This window comes from Protomyctophum bolini, assembly GCF_963924005.1.
Source record: "Protomyctophum bolini genome assembly, chromosome: 7".
Classification (NCBI taxonomy): Eukaryota; Metazoa; Chordata; class Actinopteri; order Myctophiformes; family Myctophidae; genus Protomyctophum; species Protomyctophum bolini.
In genome coordinates, this window is record NC_137868.1 from 27,514,907 (window position 1) to 27,537,776 (window position 22,870).

General features: G+C 41.4%; 1 protein-coding gene across 4 annotated transcripts in view; it reads left to right on the top strand.

Moving 5' to 3' along the window:
- The window catches only part of col14a1a (collagen, type XIV, alpha 1a), a 177,307-nt gene that overhangs the window by 72,303 nt on the left and 82,134 nt on the right, over window positions 1-22,870 (top strand). For all 4 annotated transcript variants that reach the window (XM_080769144.1, XM_080769142.1, XM_080769143.1 and 1 more), the window contains exons 21-26: window positions 1,255-1,377; window positions 2,573-2,722; window positions 11,105-11,221; window positions 14,218-14,364; window positions 15,761-15,835; window positions 20,543-20,682. In XM_080769144.1, coding sequence (XP_080625270.1) covers window positions 1,255-1,377; window positions 2,573-2,722; window positions 11,105-11,221; window positions 14,218-14,364; window positions 15,761-15,835; window positions 20,543-20,682 — 752 coding nt within the window. The remainder of the gene's footprint in view (window positions 1-1,254; window positions 1,378-2,572; window positions 2,723-11,104; window positions 11,222-14,217; window positions 14,365-15,760; window positions 15,836-20,542; window positions 20,683-22,870) is intronic.

Sequence of the window (22,870 nt, forward strand, 5' to 3'; positions counted from 1 at the left end):
GGCAAATTCTGATTCATTGTAATTATCTTAATGAAGGCCATTCATAATCACAGAGGCTTCTTTCATTAATGGTACCATGCTCAGTTTTTAATTGATTTTCTAAGCCATTCGCCAGATTGTCACATAGGAATTTCACTAATCATCTCTACTTTCCACTGGGAATTGAAATGTTAAAGTAATATAATATATCTTATTGAGAGGGGACTGTGGCCATTTGGCATGCCTTAATTCCAAATAAAAATGTCCTTGTAGCCCGTAAAACTGGATAGCTGATAAATCACAGCCAAAAACAACTTGAGATGTGACTTCATGACCATGATGCGGGAATGTGTCTTTATTGAGATGCGATGCAAGGTGATTGGGACATAGTGGATTCTGCAGATCCGGTAGAAATATTTTTGCTTGCTATCATTACGATAAAGTCGCTGAATAATCCCTCATGTTCATGTTTTGAACGAGAGGCATGTTGAAGTCAGAAATGAAGAGCTTAGTATATCCATCTGGTCAAAACCACGGAGAGCTCCCTAGATTAGGAGATACGAGGCATTCTTTCTGAGCCGTAAACAGGGAAGTGAATGGCAATGCACATGCGCAAAGAGCAAGGAGTATGGTGCAGAAGGAGAGGCCAACCCCTCCAAAAAAGAACAGAAATCTGAATATTTTTCTCTCGTTTGATATCAATGAAAATGCGCGATGTGTACACGTCCTAATAATCTGTCGGTAGGATTAGTTATGACGTTTCCACACGTCCTACGGCCTAAATTGGTTAACCAATACTTCATACTTTGTTGACTGGGGCCCCTTGTGGTCTGTACTTGGCCCTCTCCTTTTTTCCCTACATCAGAAAATAGACAATCTACAAGCTCACAATGCGTTTATGGTGTTGTGGGTACTGTATGCTGGGGTCCATGTGGTTACAATCTTTGGGTGCATGTGGTTAACAATTATGTTATAAGGGGTGCAGTACTTAGTTTAGACAGTTTTTGGCTTAGACTAGTCATTGGTTAGACCAGTCATTAGTCCTACAACTACAACCTATCTCAACCTCCCATGGGGCAGCACACCTAAACCTAACCTTAACCCATGTCTAACCAATGACTAGTCTAAACTAAGTATGCACCCCTGTTACTGGACTGGACTGGACTGGACTGGACTGGACTGGACTGGACTGGACTGGACTGGACTGGACTGGACTGGACTGGACTGGACTGGACTGAACTGAACTGAACTGCAGTATTATATATTTTTTGGCAGTGCCCCTCTCATCCCCTAGTAACCTGCGTGTTACGGAGGAGTGGTACAGTCACTTCAGAATCAGCTGGGATATGCCGCAGTCTCCAACCATGGGTTATCGGATAGTCTACCAACCCAATACTGGTATGTTTGCACGAGCACGCACCTACGCACGCACACACACTCACACGCACACAAACACACTCACCTGCAAACACACACACATTAAGAGTATTAACATAAGCGCACTAAATGTTGTCTTGTCCTGTCTTGTCTTGTCTTGTCTTGTCGTACGTTTGTCTTGTTTTTGTTTCAAAACTTTATTCAGGTTATTAGTGTCGCTTCCATGTTAGCATAGGACTATGCAACTTTTTATTTTATTTTCTTATTTTTATTTTATGCTACCACAATATTTTGTGTATGGACTCACAACATTTTGTTATTTTTTATATGTTTCTTATGGGTGTGTCACATATACTGTCATTTGATTTACTGTATACCCTGAATCTTGAATAAACAAAACAGTGGAGAAAAAAAAAAACATAAGCGCACTAAGACCAGCATATTATGCATCATAATGAAGACAAAAAGAAAGGATATCGTGACGGATCAGTTCTTAGTGAGCATGTTAAGATACTTTCCTTATAGTATTTTATTTTTCTTTTTTTTTTGGAGCAAGACATTGCAGGAGACATTGTCCATTTTGTTTCACACTAAAAAGCATTAGCAAAAAGATCTGTTTAGTATTTAGACCCTTCAGTGCTAAATGTATCATCATTCTAGTTGTTATGGCTGCTTCCATATTCCAATTTCTGTCTCTGAGGTCTCAACTTTTAACAGACAGAATTACTTAAACTGATTATCGGAAATTAAAACAGAAGGAACATATATTTCACCAGGCTTCTGTTTTCAACATTCAATATAGAGCATAATTGTAAATAAGAAAGAACGCCCCTTTGTACAGTATGTGCAGTATACAGCTACGTAGTATATAGACAGGCAGACATACATACAGTATACAGTGTTTATGCACGCATGCTCGCGCGCACACACACACACACACACACACACACACACACACACACACACACACACACACACACACACACACACACACACACACACACACACACACACACACACACACACACACTATTATAATTTTTGTCATAATTTCTCATTTATTTCTGTTCTAATCTAATGACTCGCTAACTCTCAATTTTTTGTCTCTGCCTGTCTCTTTCAATTTTGTGTCCATGTAATGGGTTTTACTCCTATATGCCTGCCTGTGTGTGTGTGTGTGTGTGTGTGTGTGTGTGTGTGTGTGTGTGTGCCTCAGTTTCAGGAGCAGCTTTAGAGACAGTGGTGGGGGAGGACGTGAACTCCATGCTGATCCTGAATCTGCTAAGTGGCACAGAGTACAATGTTAAAGTCACTGCCTCCTACCCTACAGGACAAAGTGAAGCACTCTTAGGAACTGCGAAAACATGTAAGTACTGTAACTCCATCAGAGTTCATGTCCCATCCTCGAGTTGCATGCTTGCCCATGTGAATCTGCTCAGAGCTAAAAGCTGTCCTCCTCCCCGCCTAGTCTGGCAGTGAGTTTTATTGTTATTTAGCACCAACATCAGGACAATTCAAACGGCAAAAATAGCCGATCTACATGCTGAAACGCACTCCTCCGTCCTGCGATACATGTAGGCTATTTGCGTGCTCACACGCGTGTCACTGGCCGCGTTTATATGCAGGCTGATCATTCCGAATAAATACTTCAGAATAAAATACTTCGGAAGTAATGTTTTTTGCTGCGAGTTTCCATGGGAAATGGTCATTCCGAATGATTGTTTACATGCACGTGATATAAGACATGATATATGTTAATTCACGTGAAACTACGCCATCTGTCGGACAAAATATATGGCAGTTCATTCATTGTGACTGTCTCAACAATACAAACATTACAGACGAAAGACGATACTTTGAAATCCCATCATTTCATTCCGCAGTAGCTTTGAGGCTGCTGGTTGGATAGGGGCGGGCATAGGATATGTTTAGGCCTACCGTCTTTTTTTCCCCACCCGCCACTCCCCTTCTCCGCTGGGAAGGTGATCATCTCGTTTTTATTTGTACTTTATTATCTACAGCACGGCCAGGGCACGCAACACACTGATTATTATTGTATCGGGTCGCTCGTTATTTTTGAGGGAGAGAGACCGTTGAACACATCCGAAGCAGTGTATATATGAGTCCAATTTTCTTTCAATCGCATTGAACATTGGAATAATCCGGCCAGTGACATCGGAATGGTTTTTAGATCGCATCGAGCATTTTCATTCGGAATTAAGTTTTTGTAGTTGTTTACATGACAACGTTTAATAGGATTTAACTTCTATTCGGAATGAAAAGGGGATTTAACTGTCCATGTAAACGTAGCCACTGTCACTATGTGCGTTCTCTAGTATATAATACGTAAAAAATAAGAAATACACGGATGTACTAAGTTGGCCTACTGACAGTGTGTACAATATATGTAAGACCTTGACCTTTAGCCTTTTGACCCAAAAGTTAACCTTCTGGCAGCATGCACTAGATATTTGAGACCTTGGCCTTTGGCCTTTTTCACACAAAAGTTAACCATCTCTTCCGTGGGCAGCTTACTAAAGATATACACCAAGGCACCAACCTTCATGAAAAAGTTGGCAATAATGTTTGATTTTGACCTTGACATTGATTGTGTTCTTAACCTGCAACCTTTTCAACCCAAAGGTTAATCCTATGCCTTTGGGGTATTCCCATCAAAGGAGAGTTGGTAGGAATCATCAGTAGTCTGCCCACCAAAGAGATGGTAAATTTCGGAGTCGAAAAGGCCAAAGATCACGATTTCAGACTCGGTCATTAGGTCTCAGGAGCATAGAATGGGGAACAAGAGATGTTGTCATTGTCATCGTATCTCGTTTACTTTGGACTTCGGCAAACACAGCGATAGACAGAGATATTAATATTCAGACAACAAGACAGAGCACTCCTTTTGCATATAGATTTGGTATCAGTGTCAGCCTCTGTCATCTAGAGCAAATAGACTCTTTGTACGAGGGTGTGTGTGTGTGTGTGTGTGTGTGTGTGTGTGTGTGTGTGTGTGTGTGTGTGTGTGTGTGTGTGTGTGTGTGTGTGTGTGTGTGTGTGTGTGTGTGTGTGTGTGTGTGTGTGTGTGTGCGTGCGTGCGTGTGTGCGTGCATGTGCGTGCATGAAGCACAGACTGTCAGGAGTGATGTGTCACTATCTCTCTCTAAACATCAATGTTGGATTTTGGGCTTATTGTGTGTTTACAGTCTGTGAGCGTGAGTGTGTGTGCACAGAATCAGTGGCCGAAAAATCCGTCCCCGGGACGGGGGGATGGTTGGGTCAAACCCCCAAAATGTGGGGTTATGGTCAGGGTTTGGCGTCGGACTAAAGAGAGGTTGTACCAGTGCCTCCACGCTACCCAAACTGCATTTTGGCACAGATATTATTATTATGAATTACCTGGCTCCTCCCATGTGTCTCAAAACGTAAAAGTTTAACTACATTATCAGCAGCTCATGGTCAAAACTCACTGTATGACCAACTGTAAGTAGCCTATTCTATATAAAATGTACAACGACATAATTTCCTGGGCAGTTTTCAGGAGAGGGGAGGGTTTGCATGTTTTAAACATGTTATGTAGTATGTATTATTTAATTATTGTAACCTACATATTATTTGCAAAGCTTCTATCAGAGCACCTAGACTAGCTTGGTTTGGCGAGACGTAGACTGTAGACATAAAGGATTTACCTTAAGAAGGATGAAAAGTGAGGACATTAAAAGGAAACAGTCACTGTTAGTTTGTGATGTAGCCTGTCATTTCCATCAAGGCAGTATCGCCCAAAGTGCATGCCTGCGTTCCCTCCAACTCCAAGAAAATATTTCAGCAATGTAAGCTCTGCATTGTGCTCTCTTGTAACACTGGGCGAAAAACTAAATAACTGCACGATAAATACCGTCTGTCCACTCCAGCACTGTCTCCATCCGTAGTGAACATTTCACCCGGAAGAATGTCAAATAGCAGGATCGCCTATAGGAACCAGATATGGATACGGTGTTTTAGAGGCGGGACAAGAGCTAGGATTCGATTAAAGTGAACGGCCGAACGGGCCAAACCATTTTGGGATTGAATGCAGGATTTCAAAAGTGGGTGCAGGTTCTATTAAATAAATATTTTAACTAGGGATGCCGAATAATCGATTTACCGATTAATTGCGGGAGTCTCCAAAATACATTTTAATGTCATAATCGAAAATCGATTATTACAGTAAGGCTGCATGATATATCGAACATGTACCTTCGTCAGAGTGGACAATAGAAGTATAAGGTCACATTCATACCAGAGAGCTTTGCTGCGATTAAAACGAATCCTGCTGCGCATTTTCAGAAAGTGCACTTCGTTTGGCAGGTGTGAAGGCTCATTTGAATCGTAATGCGTATCAAAGAACCGCATTATACTCCGAGCAAAAACGGCGGTTTCGCTTCGCTTCCAATCGCACTTGATTACGATTCGGTGCCGGTGTGAATGCAGTAAGAAATTAAGCAAACAATGTGGCGGATGAGGAGCTGAACACAGTTGGAGACGGAGAAGGCATATTTTACGCAGCGCAAAGATGTCCCGTTACCGTGGATAGACGTGGTTGAATGAGGAGACTGAAGCCCTGATCGAAATGAGGACGAGTACATTAATCAATTGCTTAAGAACACACATAAACACTGCAGTGCAGTGTAATAGTATTATAGCCTACATAATATTCTGTCTGTCTGTGCGTAAACATGGAGTGCTGTCACTGTGTGGGGACTAGTGGGGAGTAGGAACTTTCATCTCAATAAACGTGTAAACATTTTGCGCTGCTGTCTGTTATATCAGTGCGCTCAGCGCTGTGCCTCCATGCCCAAAAGAACAGTGTGTGGCTGCGTGCATATAGTGAGAGAGCGAGAGAGAGGGGGGGGGGGGTCCAGTCCCAGACGGCACGACACATGCACGTTATGAGTATAATTTTATCACCATAGATTTCACTGTGTAGGCTAGTTTATGAATGGAACACATTGATAAAGGTCCCCCCTGCTGCGTTTCCAATTGCTGCGGATGACAGCTGTGTGCAGGCAAACCGCAGCAAATTAAACATGCAAGAATCCCAAATTCTCCGCCTATACGCATTGAGTCTACCGAAGTATTAGGTGAGAATGTGACCTACATCAAGTTGAGCGAAGCCACTCTTCTCTGCCCCTCTCTCACACAGCTGAAATGAAGGCAGCTGTAGCGTTTCTGTCTTTAGATGCTTGTGTGTGTCCATCTGAACGTTTTCTGTTCATATCAAGTAATTCACACTAGCCCCTCATGAAACTACTTCTCCCCAAATCCAAAAGGATTTGGGGAGAAGTAAATGGGGGGGAAATGTGACGCTGGGGGGGACTTGACCCCCCTATCCCCCACCTAATTGTGCACAGTGTACTGTATGTCTGCATGAATGTACGTGCCTTTTATGTGCTTTAAAAGATAATGTTGTCTTTTAGGCTTGCTATCTGATTGGCCTGATGGGATACACTCCTAACGGGATTCTCCAACAATAAGCTCATATATTTCTCACAAAAGAGACTTTTTTAATTTAACTTGAAATTATCTATTTCTATTACACTGAAACTGAGTTATGAAGGCGAATGCATTTGATCATCTCCTGTAACGATGAAGATTCATCTCCTCTCAAGTAGTCCTCAGGGTACCGTCATTGCACCCTTGTCATTAGAGCTTATTGTTGTAACACTTTGTACAATGAAATGAGTGAATCTGTATTTAATACAAGGAGATGGTTATTGGAATTTCAAGGACCATGAAAATAAATGAAACCTTAAATTGTAATTTAATTATATTTTTTAATATTGCTCCTAGCTTTCATTTTAGTATGTCACATGTGCCTTAATTGTGGGACAAAAGCAATGCAAAGTTTTTCTTTTCCCTGAGAGTTGAGAGAGATCGTGTTGTGACATTGGTTATGCATTTAGATTAGTTAAGTTGCTGAGGAATAATTAGCAATTCCATTCGGTGTCATTACACTTTAGATTGCTGAGACACCATGGGGATAGGATGGACACTCTGTCCATCTGTTTGTCTCTCTCTCTCTCTCTCTCTCTCTCTCTCTCTCTCTCTCGGGGAACTACTATATGAAATGGTGTGGTCTGGCCCCGTTTCAAACTGGTTCGAACTGGTTCTTTCTTCCCGCTTTATTTTGAACCAGTTCCAAGTTTTTCGACTGAAAATGTGTTTGTTCAAACCCTACATGTTCATCTGGCACGGGAATAAAAACAAATTGTGGTCATCTTGTGAACCGTCAAAGTCGTACGATTTGTCACACACGTTACCGCAGTGAAATTTGTTCTCCACATTTGACCCATCTCTTGGAGCATCTGGGAGTCAAGAGTCCACTTGATCAAAGCCAAATTCCAATACCCAAAATCACGGCCACTCGCTCACTCACACTCCGTTACTCCAGAATGCATGGTGGTGGTACAGTGAAATTGGTGACCTGCCGAAATATGTGACCATCTTGTGAACTTCACATAACTTACATGAAGGTCTTCAAATACGTGTAAATACCACTTGGTTGAACTCTGCTGATAAACAAACTGCAATGATTTACGTTCGGACACTGACGTTATGTGATGTCACATCATTTCATCAATTTCACCATAGCACCGCCATGCTGGAGTGACCGAGTGTGAGTGAGTGTGTGGCCGAGATTTTGGGGTATTGGAATTCAGCTTTGATCAAGTGGACTCTGACTCCCAGGTGACTTCTGTAGCAACTATGCCTCTATGCAAGTGTTTGGGCTGTGACACACCAAGCCGACGTTGGGCAGTTGGCTAGTATTTGTGGCCAAAAATTGGTTGTACAATGTGTGTACTGTGCCATCGATGGTAGTAATTCATCTACGTTGGTCTGTCACTCCATTTACATGTCTCACATTTTGCCCAGGGCAAACCTGAAAAGTAATTTGGACAGAAGAGAGAGAAATAGAGGCAGAGAGCGTGTGTACTGTATAGCGTGTGTAAGTGTGTGAGTGAGAGTGAGAGAAAGAGACAGACCGGCACTTCACCACTGCAATTATTGTATAGTATGTCATGCACTCACTTTTGGCAAACGAACACCATGTCTCATGTCAATTTTGCAGACGAAAAAACTGAAACAAACCATACAGTAGGTAATTAGATGCAATCAACGTCAGTCACTTTTTTGCAAGGGGCACTGTATACATTAACATTATACACTGACACGAAGTCGCGTTAAGCCCTTGACTCCGCCCACCCCCGGGGGAAGTTGTGATTTGCTCTCGTTCACTGCAATGCAATTTGCGGCATTTTCAAAACAATATTGCGCAGAGTAGCGATTATCAAACGTATTTGCAATGCCATACGTTGAATGATCTGTTGCCCGTGGACAAGGCACGCTATACCTCCGCAAGTTAGATATTATCGGCATAGATGTTTGTCCGTATGTGATTAAGGATTGGACCAAGTTGCATTGGCAGCCATAGAAAATTCTTACCCCGGGCTAAAACCGGATGTGACGTTTTTGGGCGTTCCTGTCTTGCTCCGTGTCAGTGTATAGCAGTATAGCATTATTCATATGGTCTGTAAATAAGTCCGTTGGATGAGGGCTAGGTGCACAGAAAAATGACATACCAAGAATTCTCCATTATTGCCAAAGATTTATTTTGTAAATCAAAAAATACTTCTTGTACAAAATTAAAAATATAACTCCAAAAATGAAAATAACAAACTTACATGATCTATGCTTAAAGTCAAGCACCCAGTCTGGACGTTAACAGTCCTAACACTGTCTTAGGGCAGAGCTTCCTGCATTAGGTCCCTCCATCTCTCACCATGGACTGACTACCTGCAGTATAACTCAGGCCTCTCCCTAGTGGCCCGTACCACCTGTCTAGAGACAGCTTTCCCCAAACCATTCACTTACATTTACTAGTGAACATGTAACACAGAAACATTTCCAAACATGTACAGTAGAATTGTCAATCCAAAATGATTAACACACCAGGTTTTAAATAACCCGTACCGTTGCAAACATATTAAAGAATAGGTATTGCCAGAACCCGGCACCCCTGCAACATGGTGCAACCCAATTCAACCCTCCCCCTATAAAAGGAGCAGTGGATGCAGTAGTGCCTCTTTTGTGACCAGGAAATGAGGATGGTGTGAGTAGTGGGTGTTTGACAACATAGTAATGGTAACTTAAACTGTTTGACTGTGAAAGAAATAAATGTATGTTGACCAACCAATTGTCTGTCCAAATGATTATGAAATGAAATGAAATATGTATATAAAACTGTAAATAAGCCAAGATCCACTGATTGCTAACTTTAGCCGGCATAGTTAGCAAACGGTGTGTGATAATGACCATTGACTGACAGGTGGGAATATTGAGTGTGAAATGAGGGTTTGATAAACAGAAAATGAAATACAATTATGCATGTGTGGCTCAAGAGAACATGTCTTTATCACATGGTCCACCATCCACAAAACAGTGTTTTTAAGGATAGTGGTGTGTTTTCTGTATAGCTAAAAACAGTGTTTTAAGGATGGTGGTGTGTTTTCTGTATATTTATTTACCCAGTATGGTAGATTTATTGTTAACAATTTGTTGGTGCATATTGCATATAAACAACTATTCAAATGGTACTTTTCATGAGATAACTATCTCAACTAATAAATATACTTCAAATTGCCTAACGCTCACTGACTGTCTCAGAGGTGGGACTACATCACTAGTGACTGTCTCAGAGGTGGGACTACATCACTAGTGACTGTCTCAGAGTTGGGACTACATCACTAGTGCGGGATGTCTATTGTGTTATTTTTATACCTGTCTGGCATGGGTTATAATGTTATATCACACATATTGCTCCTTTCAATCTGATGTTTTCATAATTATATTCATAGTTGTCCCCTCTCCCCACATCTCTTTAGTCATTTATTTGACTTCTTTCAAGTTTCCTTGACCAAGTCTTAACTATAATGTGTGTGCGCGAGTGTGCATGTCTGTATGCATGCATGCATGCATGCATGCATACACAGACATGCATGCATGCATGCATACACATGCATATTTACTATGTTTTTTTTAAATTCATTGTGTATGTACTGTGCACAGGCATCATTGGTGTGTGTGTGTGTGTGTGTGAGAGACTGTGCGTGCGTGTTTGCATTGAAGTTGGTGTGCTTATGGCTGTGTGTGTAAGCATCCGTGTGGGTTATAGAACCCAATGCATGCATTATTTACCAGCATTTAAAATGAGACAACTGCCATATGGTTTCTGCAAAAGGTATATAATAATAGCACACTGCAATTGTTAATTGCGCTGTTTACCATGTATAAAACCCTTATTAATGAGAGCTGGGAGGGTCCCTCAGACAAGTTTCTTTCTTTTTATAAAGTTGCTGATTCGTGCCACAAACTTCTCCACTGTTTCACTGAGTACATCAATGCACAATACTTTGAATAAAAAGCTTTTCTGATGTTTTGAAAAACTACAAAAGTGTCAGTTGCCATTACAAAGTGCGGAAAATAAACATATGTATTACTTCATTATGCTTTAATTGATCCAAATCAATAGTTCTGCGACATTGAAACTTTTTATTTATTCTGCATCAACAAAATAGTGAGTGAACTCTCTATCTCTCTGTCTCTCTCTGTCTATCTCTCTCTCTCTCTGTCTGTGTCACTCTCTCTCTCTCTGTCTCTCTCTCTCTGTGTCTCTCTATCTCTCTCTCTCCCTCTCTCTCTATCTCTCCAGTATTCCTAGGTGTCTCTGGGCTGTCAACGTACCAAGTGCGTCCCACCAGCATGTGTGTCAAATGGCAACCTCTTCTACGAGCAACATTATACAGAGTGGCCATACAGTCCACACTAAGTGAGTAGGTTTCCTAAAAGTTGATGTGTGTGTATTTGTTTGTTTGTCTGAGCATTACAATTATTCAAAATTGAGCAATCACAATATTGGCAAAATTGACTTGCAATTGTGGAACCTGAATTTAGCTAGTTTCTTAGGAATACAGTAGCTCTCAGCTTTGACCCTTTACAAATTTTACATTACAGTACGTAAGATTTTTATTCAGTATCATGCAGCCTTTGTTTGTGTCATCACTGAGTTTGGATTTTTACCAGATAAGTGCCTGGATAAAAATGCACTCACTTAATCAAATATTTTATCAAACTAGAGCCGGGATATTTATTTAGCTGAATTGGTTTGGAGGCTAATAACAGAGGATTTTTCATTTCCATTCACAAGAAAATTTCTCCTCTAGTAGTTATCTGCTCCACGATAAGTCAGCTTGGGATGCTCTCTCTCTCCCCACTATTTCTCTCATTCTCTTATTCTATAACCGTCAGTAATCAAGGCCCCTACTGATAGAAGCCTCTGAGCGATGCATATTTATTATCTGCCATTTCAACATGGCAGGGGTTCATGCACGCGGGGAATGTGGGGATAAATTATGTGCTATGCTGCGTGTCCTTAATAAAAGAAACGAGAGGAGACTTCTTATTCAATTCCTCTTTGTCAACACTGAAATGAAATGAAATGTAAAGAGTGTTGAATGTTGTTGTAGAAAGAGAGAGAGGGGGAGAGAGAGAGAGAGAGGACAAGTAAAAGGCATAGAGATGAGAATTGTTTTGCAACATTCTATTATTTCTGTAGACCTGCTTCCAGTGTTGTCCCTGAACGCGTTCAAAGAACGATCGTTCACGAACGATCGTTCACGAAAGCGTTCATATTTTGGGTGAACGTGAACTGAACGTACTGTATTTCTGCCGTCATTGTGAACGTGTTCATTTCTGGCGTGTCTGAACGTCACTTTCTCACATTCAACTTCACGTTCAAGAGTGAGTGTTTCCATAGAGCCTTCCAGGCGAAATCCCTGCTAAAACATACCCTAGTAAACAAGCCTTAATATCTAGCGGAAAACCCACAGATAAGTCCTTATCCGACACAAATTAACTTTCTCAGCCGTACAATTTCACTGGAGCGCGCAGCGCGCAACTGCATGATGATCCTGTCATGCAGGCAGACAGGCAGCAGACATAGAACATCCCGACTCTCGACCCAAACACTGAGGAAACTTGTTGTTTGATTAAACATAATGTGCCACGAAAAATAGCTTCCAATAGCTTATTATTTTTGCGTCGAGTAGGTAATGTGTCCATGTCGCCATGAAAGGCCAACAAAATGCATCTCCCTCCGGCTCACATAGACACAAAGCCTGATTTATTATTCGTCATACAAAAAAAATAGCTGATCTACAACCTCACAACACGTTGTGTCCGCGACGCGTTGTGAACTTGTAGATCAGCCATTTTCAGCACGCTGAGATATGCAGGCTGTGAGAACCCAGAACATTCAGAAACTTCACAATAAAAGCATGCAGCTTTCAGAAGTTGGCCCATAAAGACAAGGATTAAGAATTTGCTGGCATTTCACATTGCAAAATGGAAATAATAAAAGGAATTAATTTGGATAATGTTAAAAGGTCATATTGCAAAGAAATGTGGAGAGAGACAGTAGAGGAATGACATTTCACCCAGCTGTCTGGCCAGCCAGGAATCAAACCAGGCCCATGTGGTCGGCTCACCCTGTCCAAAGAGTTAGAATCAGCTAGAATCCTACACAGTCAAACCTTGGACCCATAATGGTCCATTTGGGCCCATATTTGTCACGCACGCATGCACGCACGCACGCACCCACCCACGCACACACTTGATGCTTACTTCTTCCCCATCCTCTCTCCCTGCTTTCCTACCACTCTCACTTCTTTCTTTCTCCCTCACCTCCTCCTCTCCCTCGCCCCCTCCCGCCCTCCCTCTTCAAGCCCTTTCCTGCCTCTTGACAAGCCAGGCTAGTGGGGTGGATCTTCTAGCCAGAGTTTAGAGATCAGGTTTAATCCACACATAGCCAACTGGCTGCTTGAACACCTTCTCAGATGGGGGTGAAAAGAGCAGCTTCTCCATGACAGCTTGTTTCCCTGTAGCTTTGTCTCGACTCTGGTCCTTCCTTGTGAGGAACATGGGCTAATTTGTCATTCTCGGGGCTGAGAGACACATGGGGAAATAAAATGAGTCTATTGAAACGGACTGATGGCACCTATTAGGCCATGCATACGTGACAGTTTGTCTTTGTCTCTGGCCGCCGACACACATGTTTGTATACTTTTAAATCCTCAGTGTTAATTTCACTCTGAGACACAGGCCCATGAGGGTCCTGTTCACTTTTTCTCCCGAGGTTTGAGGTTTTCCAATGTTTTATTTCTTTTTCAGAATCGCTAAGATTCAATTGTTTATTTATTACAGTTAATAAAAACACATGTGGTTAGGTGCTCATATGAGCATGTCATCACCCATTTAAAGTTTTATTTTTTGGACAAATTAAATTGGGCTTGATGTGAATAAGGCATCTGTTTGTATATCAGACACAATCAATTATAACTGGGTTTACAATGGTTTCAAAAGTTTACTGTGCCAATATTGACAATATGTTATGATCTTGTTGTGAGTGAATCTATCTGTCCTACCCCCACTCATCAACCTGCAGTCTGTATTTTTCTACTGATACCGGACACCTATATGGTAGACTAGAGTATGTTAATACAGCTTAACTAGCACATCTACAGTGACCGGAAGAATATTGTTTAGACATGCTCCATCTAGACAATGAAAAGCTAAGGATAATGCTATCTGGACTGGAGACAAGCTCAGTTTTAAGGGTGTTCCATCAGTCTAACCCAGGGTAAATAATGTCATATTGAATTAAGTGACCAGAGGAGAGGTTGATATAATTGATACAGGGTATTTGTTATCTCCATGTTACACCTGTCATTTGCTGATTCAAAGCTCGTCTGTGTTGATTACTTGCAGATGGTCAGAGGCAGGAAGTGAGCCTTGGTGGCGGGGCTTCCAGACAGTGCTTCCATGACCTCACTCCCAGCAGCCAATACCAGATCAGTGTTCACACCCAAATGCAGCAAACTGAAGGACCTGCAGTCTCCGCCACTGATATGACATGTATGTATCAAAGCTTCTATACAGTATATATAATATACACACACATGCATTTTGTCATTCTTATTATTCTTATTCTTATTATTTTTTGAGTGGTGCAACCACTCCAAGGAACAGCAATGTCCATATGTTCATCCCTATGTACGTCCCTATGTTTAGGGTACCAATAGGGGCTATATGTATCGGGTCTGGAACGCATCTTGGTGAACTCTTGCAGTGTGTGATGCCTAGACGGCGACCAATCGTTTAGTGGGAAAGCCACGAAGATAAGACAGTCGATTAAAAAAAAAGACTCCTGTAGTGTAAAATGCATAACGACAACTTTAAAACGCCTACACTGTGTCGGGGGCCATTAATATACGGCACAGTGTACATCACTGAAACCACTTTAACCCTATACACATCTAATATTTGAAAATATATATATTAATATTTAAAAAAGCGTGTCACATGCGTTGTGAGCTTTTTCATCTGCTATTTTCAAAAAGTTAAAACTTTTGGAATATTTGAACACAAATCTTGTCCCTGGCACAAAATATTTTCAGATGGGGGTCAAATACATACTATACATTTTTACACTCTACTCTTTCCTGCTTGCTGGATGGACAGTCCATTGCCCTCTTATCTCACAAAAATCACCCTGTCTTGCTTTCTCTGCCCCCCTTTCTCTTCGTCCTTACACCCCCATGTATCATTCTTTCTCCCTCTGTCTCTTCAAGCTTTGTCCTTATTTCTCCCTGTAAATGTGGTCTGTAACAGAGGACGGTGGTGATTATGTGGTCAGCAGTCTGCTCAGGCTCGCCACACACGTTTCGTTCACTGCGCTGTCATGCCAGGCCACACTTCTGTATCACAGTTACGCGAGGAGAGACATGAAAGAAAGTTAGAAAGAGAAAAATGTAATGTAATGTAAAGAATGGAGAGAAAAGAGAGAGAAAGAAAACCTTGCATTATAATCATTATAGAATGATTGAGAGAAAGACAGACAGAAAGTAATAAAGGGACAGATTGCACCAGTAGTATTTCTCTGTATACTCGAGGTCCAAAGGAAGGAGGCAGCTCTAATTTTGGAGAAATATGACTTTCACTTGTGTGTGTGTGTGTGTGTGTGTGTGTGTGTGTGTGTGTGTGTGTGTGTGTGTGTGTGTGTGTGTGTGTGTGTGTGTGTGTGTGTGTGTGTGTGTGTGTGTGTGTGTGTGTGTGTGTGTGTGTGTGTGTGTGTGTGTGCGTGCGTGCGTGCGTGCGTGTGTGTGTGTGTGTACACGTGTGTTGTGTAGATAACGACGATGATGGTGCCACTTGTCACTGCCAATATGATTTATAACCTTGTTTTGTTTCTCTTTGGCTGTGTGTGTGTGTGTGTGTGTGTGTGTGTGTGTGTGTGTGTGTGTGTGTCCAGTGCCAGAACCCACCCTGGCGCCAACTGAACCACCTGCCACTGAGCCTCCCCCCACCATCCCCCCCGCCAAAGAAGGTGAGTGATCATCAACCCCTACTTGGGACTGTAACCACTTCACTTACCTCTAACTACAACTTCAACTAAAACTGTAGTATTATTAAATGGTAGGGTAACCATATACAGTAACATCTCCTTTGAGGACCTCCCCCTCCCATGTCCTCACAAGGCTAGAAAGATTAAGAACCGAAGGGTACACTATCTAACCCCATAATGAGGCCATCATCTGACTGGACACTACTGTAAACTACAGACACTGTACCTCTGTTTCCATCTGACTGGACACTACTGTAAACTACAGACACTGTACCTCTGTTTCCTTCTGACTGGACACTACTGTAAACTACAGACACTGTACCTCTGTTTCCTTCTGACTGGACACTACTGTAAACTACAGACACTGTACCTCTGTTTCCTTCTGACTGGACACTACTGTAAACTACAGACACTGTACCTCTGTTTCCATCTGACTGGACACTACTGTAAACTACAGACACTGTACCTCTGTTTCCATCTGACTGGACACTACTGTAAACTACAGACACTGTACCTCTGTTTCCATCTGACTGGACACTACTGTAAACTACAGACACTGTACCTCTATTTCCATCTGACTGGACACTACTGTAAACTACAGACACTGTACCTCTGTTTCCATCTGACTGGACACTACTGTAAACTACAGACACTGTACCTCTGTTTCCATCTGACTGGACACTACTGTAAACTACAGACACTGTACCTCTGTTTCCTTCTGACTGGACACTACTGTAAACTACAGACACTGTACCTCTGTTTCCATCTGACTGGACACTACTGTAAACTACAGACACTGTACCTCTGTTTCCATCTGACTGGACACTACTGTAAACTACAGACACTGTACCTCTGTTTCCTTCTGACTGGACACTACTGTAAACTACAGACACTGTACCTCTGTTTCCATCTGACTGGACACTACTGTAAACTACAGACACTGTACCTCTGTTTCCATCTGACTGGACACTACTGTAAACTACAGACACTGTACCTCTGTTTCCATCTGACTGGACACTACTGTAAACTACAGACACTGTACCTCTGTTTCCATCTGACTGGACACTACTGTAAACTACAGACACTGTACCTCTGTTTCCTTCTGACTGGACACTACTGTAAACTACAGACACTGTACCTCTGTTTCCTTCTGACTGGACACTACTGTAAACTACAGACACTGTACCTCTGTTTCCTTCTGACTGGACACTACTGTAAACTACAGACACTGTACCTCTGTTTCCATCTGACTGGACACTACTGTAAACTACAGACACTGTACCTCTGTTTCCTTCTGACTGGACACTACTGTAAACTACAGACACTGTACCTCTGTTTCCTTCTGACTGGACACTACTGTAAACTACAGACACTGTACCTCTGTTTCCTTCTGACTGGACACTACTGTAAACTACAGACACTGTACCTCTGTTTCCTTCTGACTGGCCCATGGCCCAGATACAGGATGACCTGCAACACCGCCTAAGCCCCCAACCTCTCGCGCGAGCGGACACACACACACACACACACACACACACACACACACACACACACACACACACACACACACACACACACACACACACACACACACACACTCAATCTCTCTCTCTCTCTCCTCTATCACATTTTTTGACCTTTGTAAAACCAACCTACCATTGGTGATGACAGGTAACCTTTACTCAGGACTGTGCCAGAGAGAGAGAGAGAGAGAGAGAGAGAGGGAGGGGGGGGGGGGGGGGGGGGGGGGAGATGGGGGGAGCACTGAAAGACTTCAGTGCACTGTGCTTACACATGTGTAAGCACAATGCAAGGAATGAATGCATTCGCCATGTATCCGAAGGAAGTCTGATCCAATCACTTTTAGATTTCTCCAGTTTAATCCTGAGTTTAAGTTTTGTTGTATTCAAGATCTGATTTTAGGCATGTTTAAGCCTCCAGGAAAATCCGTGTTGAGGTTCTTAATCCACTGTTTTTCATTAAAACGTCTTTGTCCTACTGTCCAGTTGGGATTGTGTTGAAGTCTAGCGCCTTTTAGAGCTTCAATGCCGTGAGCCATGAAATGTTGAACAAATCTTGTGGTTGTCTTTTTTGCATTGTTAATATTGTATCTGTGTTGTCCCTGCCTTGTAGCTATTGTTTTACCCGTTTCTCCGACATATTGTAAACCACATTTTTCACATGTGATTAAATAAATGCAGTTGCTGGTTCTGGCTGTTATTTGTTGTTTAATCTCCAACACGCGTTTTGTAGTTCTATTTTTGACTAATTGTTTGGGTTTGAAGTATTCTGGTCCCTGGTGTGCTGGTGTGTTGATTCCTTTTAGCTTGCTGTGTACTAGATAGTCTTTAAGGTTTTTGTTTTTTCTGTAGGCCGATATAATTTTATAATCTTTTAGAAGAGAGAGAGAGAGAGGGTGGAGGGGAGGGGAGGTGGAGAGAGAGAGAGAGAGAGAGGGGGGGGGGAGAGAGAGAGAGAGAGAGAGACTTTATTTAATTCCTATTTATATCCAATATTTATTTGTAAATACATTGTTTTATTTTGATTGTCTTGTTCCACTTCTGCTTTGGCAATGCTCCTTTGAATTGAATTGAATTGAATTGAATTGAGAGAGAGAGAGAGAGAGAGAGAGAGAGAGAGAGAGAGAGAGAGAGAGAGAGAGAGAGAGAGAGATAGAGAGAGATAGAGAGCCTGCAGCATAATGATTATAAGACAGAGAGGCAAAGAAGGAGACAGAGGGAGGGAGAGAAACAGGTTGGAGGGAGAGGAAATTAATCTTAGAGTAGCAGGACTTTGCTGATTATTCACTATATTACACACTTCTAATAAAGATTGTCATGAGGTTGATGAAAGCTCTTATTTGTTCAGTTCAAACGGTGGTATTTGTGTCCTCAGAAGAGAAACAATAAACAATAAATAATGGCATGGCCTCCCTGTCCCTGTCTTTAGCTATCGACAGTACAGTTACAGTACAGTAAGTTACTAAGATGCACAAATCTCCAGTGGTGGAAAGTAACAAAGTACAGTACATTTAAGTAGGCTATTGTAGTACTTTAGTACTTTTATTTTACTATTTCCATTTTTTTCCTCCACTGCATCTCAGAGGCAAATATTATACTTTTACTCCACTACAATTATTTTAAAACTTTAGTTACTAGTCACTTTGTAGGTTTTAATTACAAAACATTAACCACTTCAGCACTATTTAAACTTTGAAAAGCTCATCTAAAAGTAGATTTTAGATCTGCCATTTCAAAAGATGGTCGACGCCGTCTCTAAATGTTTTGATGAATTGAAAATGATGGGCCCTATTGTAAACAAGTGTAATGCTTTATGGTCGTCCACTCACTGTTAACAGTTTTTGTATTTAGTTGTACTTGAAATGTACTGTAATTCTGCAAACTGTTAATAAATCAATCAATCAATCAATCAATCAGTTGATCTAAGAGATTTGCCATGACATATTAATTACATCCCGATAGTTATGACTCAACTTTCATGATCTCCATAAGTTTCACTTGCACTTTTGCATCACCAGGCATTTCAGGCTTTCATGACTGGAGGTACTTGTGTTTTGTGGCGTCATGCACGTAGCGGCATGGGCTGTGATTTTCTAGACAGCTTAGCCTATGGCCACGGAGTCTAAACCTCATCATTTATTTTAGAGAATCAACAAAACTCCACTGGCACATTATGTTCTGTTCTCTGTTAGATTTAGAAATGACATTTGAATCACTAGGGTAGTGTCGAATAGTGTATTCACATTAATTCATTATTTTTTTAGGCTTAAACCTTGTCATGCAACCATTGGAGTAGAGTGTGTGTTTATGTATTTGTTTAATTGCTAAAAGTACATAACCTTTTTGAGCAGAAATACACAGGGATATTTAGAGTCATTCAGAAACACTCAGTAGGGCAGTGGTTCTCAACCTTTTCAGGCTGCGACCTGCGAAAACGCTAATGTTACTGCTACCGAATTAGTTACATTTTCGCTAGAAACAGACTGTATCAAATATGACTGACTGAATGTCGTAAACGATAAAGAGACACCTCCCTGACAATATCGCAGAGACAGTTTGTTTATTTTTGGACCACAATTGGACCACGGTTTTAAGATGACCCCATGTTATTCTCCATTCGGCGAACCCCTTGGAACCAGGGGATGACTTCGGCACTCTACACTCTACAATTTACAATTTACAATTTAGGCATTTAGCAGACGCTCTTAATCCAGAGCGACTTACATTAAGCAAGAACAAAAGCATGGGAATACATCACATAAAGACATTTATCATGAAACATGCGTAGCTAAGAAAGTAACAGTGGAATATCTATAATGAAACTATACATATAAGCTATACATCTATACTACTATGCTACACATATGTACTATGACGTGCTATGACTACTAGAATTGCTATCTAAGGGGGTGGGGTAAGTGCTATGGGCCATGATGGAGTCTGAAAAGGTGGGTTTTCAGACTGCGGCGGAAGATTGGGAGTGATGCTGCAGTTCTGACTGCAATGGGAAGTGCATTCCACAGTTTTGGAGCCAGAAGGGAGAAGAGTTTGGGACGTGTGGAGCGTCTATACTTACATGTACCATGTCTGTCTTTCTCCATCTTCCTTTCTGCCATCTGTATGTCTCTGCTGTGCATTCATTGTCCATTGATTGTGTGTTTCTCTTCAGTGTGTAAGGAGGCCAAAGCGGATCTGGTATTCCTGGTGGATGGCTCCTGGTCCATTGGAGATGACAATTTCTTAAAGATCACACGTTTCCTCTACAGCACCATGGGATCACTGGATCTGATCGGTCCAGACGGCACACAGGTCAGCTGGCCTCTCCCCATATCTATATGATTTTACATTAACAGTCTCCATGTTCAGTTCAGCTCGATCAGTGCTGAGCAGAGCAATGTATTCAGACAGACGTGGGACTCGGATATTGAATTTCTCAAACATGAGATGAGCAAATGGGATTTAAAGCGTCCTGAATGTGCTCTCAATCACTATCGCTGGAATTGGGGTCAGACAAGCATGCCCTATGTCAGTCAATGTTACCATAGCAACCAATCTGGTCAATAAAAAATAATCTTTATTTTACCTTTTATCTTTTTTATTCTTGTTTTAATGTATTTCACCCATTCTTGAGATAAGGGACAAAACTTTTTTCAAACTGGATTTTTTTTTTTTTTAAGATGCATTCAAATCAAATAGATGTATTTGTAGACACAGGTCTCAACTACCAATCTTGAGAAGGAACAGGTTTTTCGCATAACATTTCTTTCTAAAATGGGACATTTATGCACTTAATACCTGATTCATGTCAACTCCGTCAGACACACTAAAATCCCTTTTAATTGAATTTTATCATTTCAACAATAATATAAAGTCCTCAGTTATCTTATAATGGCTTTCAGTAATCAAGTTAAGTAATACAAATCTTTTAATATTATTTTGTTCCAATATCACACTATTATGAAATATCCAATTTCTCAAAACCGTCATTTCAACCTTTATTTTCAATATTATAACATGAAAACCATGTAAAAAAAAAAAGAAATCATCATTACGTATCATTTCAGTTGGTGTTTCAATACATAAGCACAAAAGATTTGACAGCGAATTTTCTATTTCTTTGGAAATTAACAAAAACATCACAGGACGAACGTCTGACGGAGTTGACGAACATCTGACGGAGTTGACAAGTTTAACTGATTTAGGTTCTAGACCACCTAGGATCTTGATTCTGGTGACTAATCCCACATTTTCAAGGATGAGGAATACAGTGGTACTATTTAGATTTGCCCTGTGAACATGGCAGCCATTTTTCAAAATGGCCGCCAACTTTCTGTTATTTCCCAATAACTCAAGTTCTACACCACCTAGGATCTTGATTCTGGTGACTAATCATACATTTTCAAGGATGTGGGATACATTGGTACTATTTAGATTTGTCCTGTGACCATGGTAGACATTTTTCAAAATGGCCGCCAACTTTCTGTTATTTCCCAATAACTCAAGTTCTACACCACCTAGGATCTTGATTCTGGTGACTAATCATACATTTTCAAGGGTGAGGAATACAGTTGTACTATTTAGATTTATCCTGTGACCATGGATGGTAGACATTTTCAAAAAATACAGACACTTGGCCAGACTGCCGTTTGAAAGGGTCAAACCCCTCATCCTGATTGGGGAAGACCACCCCACCTAATCACACCAACCGAACAAGTGAGGTTGGGGCCTCCAGGTGGGCCAGCAGCCATCTGCACAAGACTGGGCTGGACCCTGCAGGAAAGCAATCTCCAGCCAAGACAATGTAAGTTGACTATAACAGAGCCCCAGAACACAGAGCTCAGGAGAAGGATGGAGAAACACTGGCAGGAGGCCACCAAGATACAATGCCCCAGAGACCCAGAGTGTGCCACCACTGGCAGTAAGGAGATCAACTGCTGCAGCAAAGATGTCATGAAAGGCAAGTCTCCACCAAAAAAAACCCTGAACCTAATCGGGGTGTCAAGAGACCAAAGTTTCTCCCCCACAGTTCCCTGCAGTGGCCAGTGAAGTCAAACTGTGCATCTGTACCTGAAAGGGGCAAGTCAAATGCCAGAAAGCCCACCTCCTTTTAATGTCCTGTCAGTAGAAACTCAACCTGCACCTGAAATAAGCCCTTACCTCTCCCAGAGAAAGTTCATCCTTGAAAATGTAATGATTAGTCGCCACAATCAAGATCCTTGGTGGTCTAAAACTTGAGTTATTGGTAAAATAACAGCAGGTTGGTGGTCATTTTGAAAAACAATGGCTGCCATGGTCACAGGACAAATCTAAATAGTACCACTGTATTTCTCATCTTTTAAAATGTATGATTAGTCGCCAAAATCAAGATCCTAGGTGGTCTAAAACTTGAGTTATTGTAAAATAACAGCAGGTGGCGGCCATTTTGAAAAAAAAATGGCTGCTATGGTCACAGGACAAATCTAAATATTACCAATGTACCCCACATCCTTGAAAATGT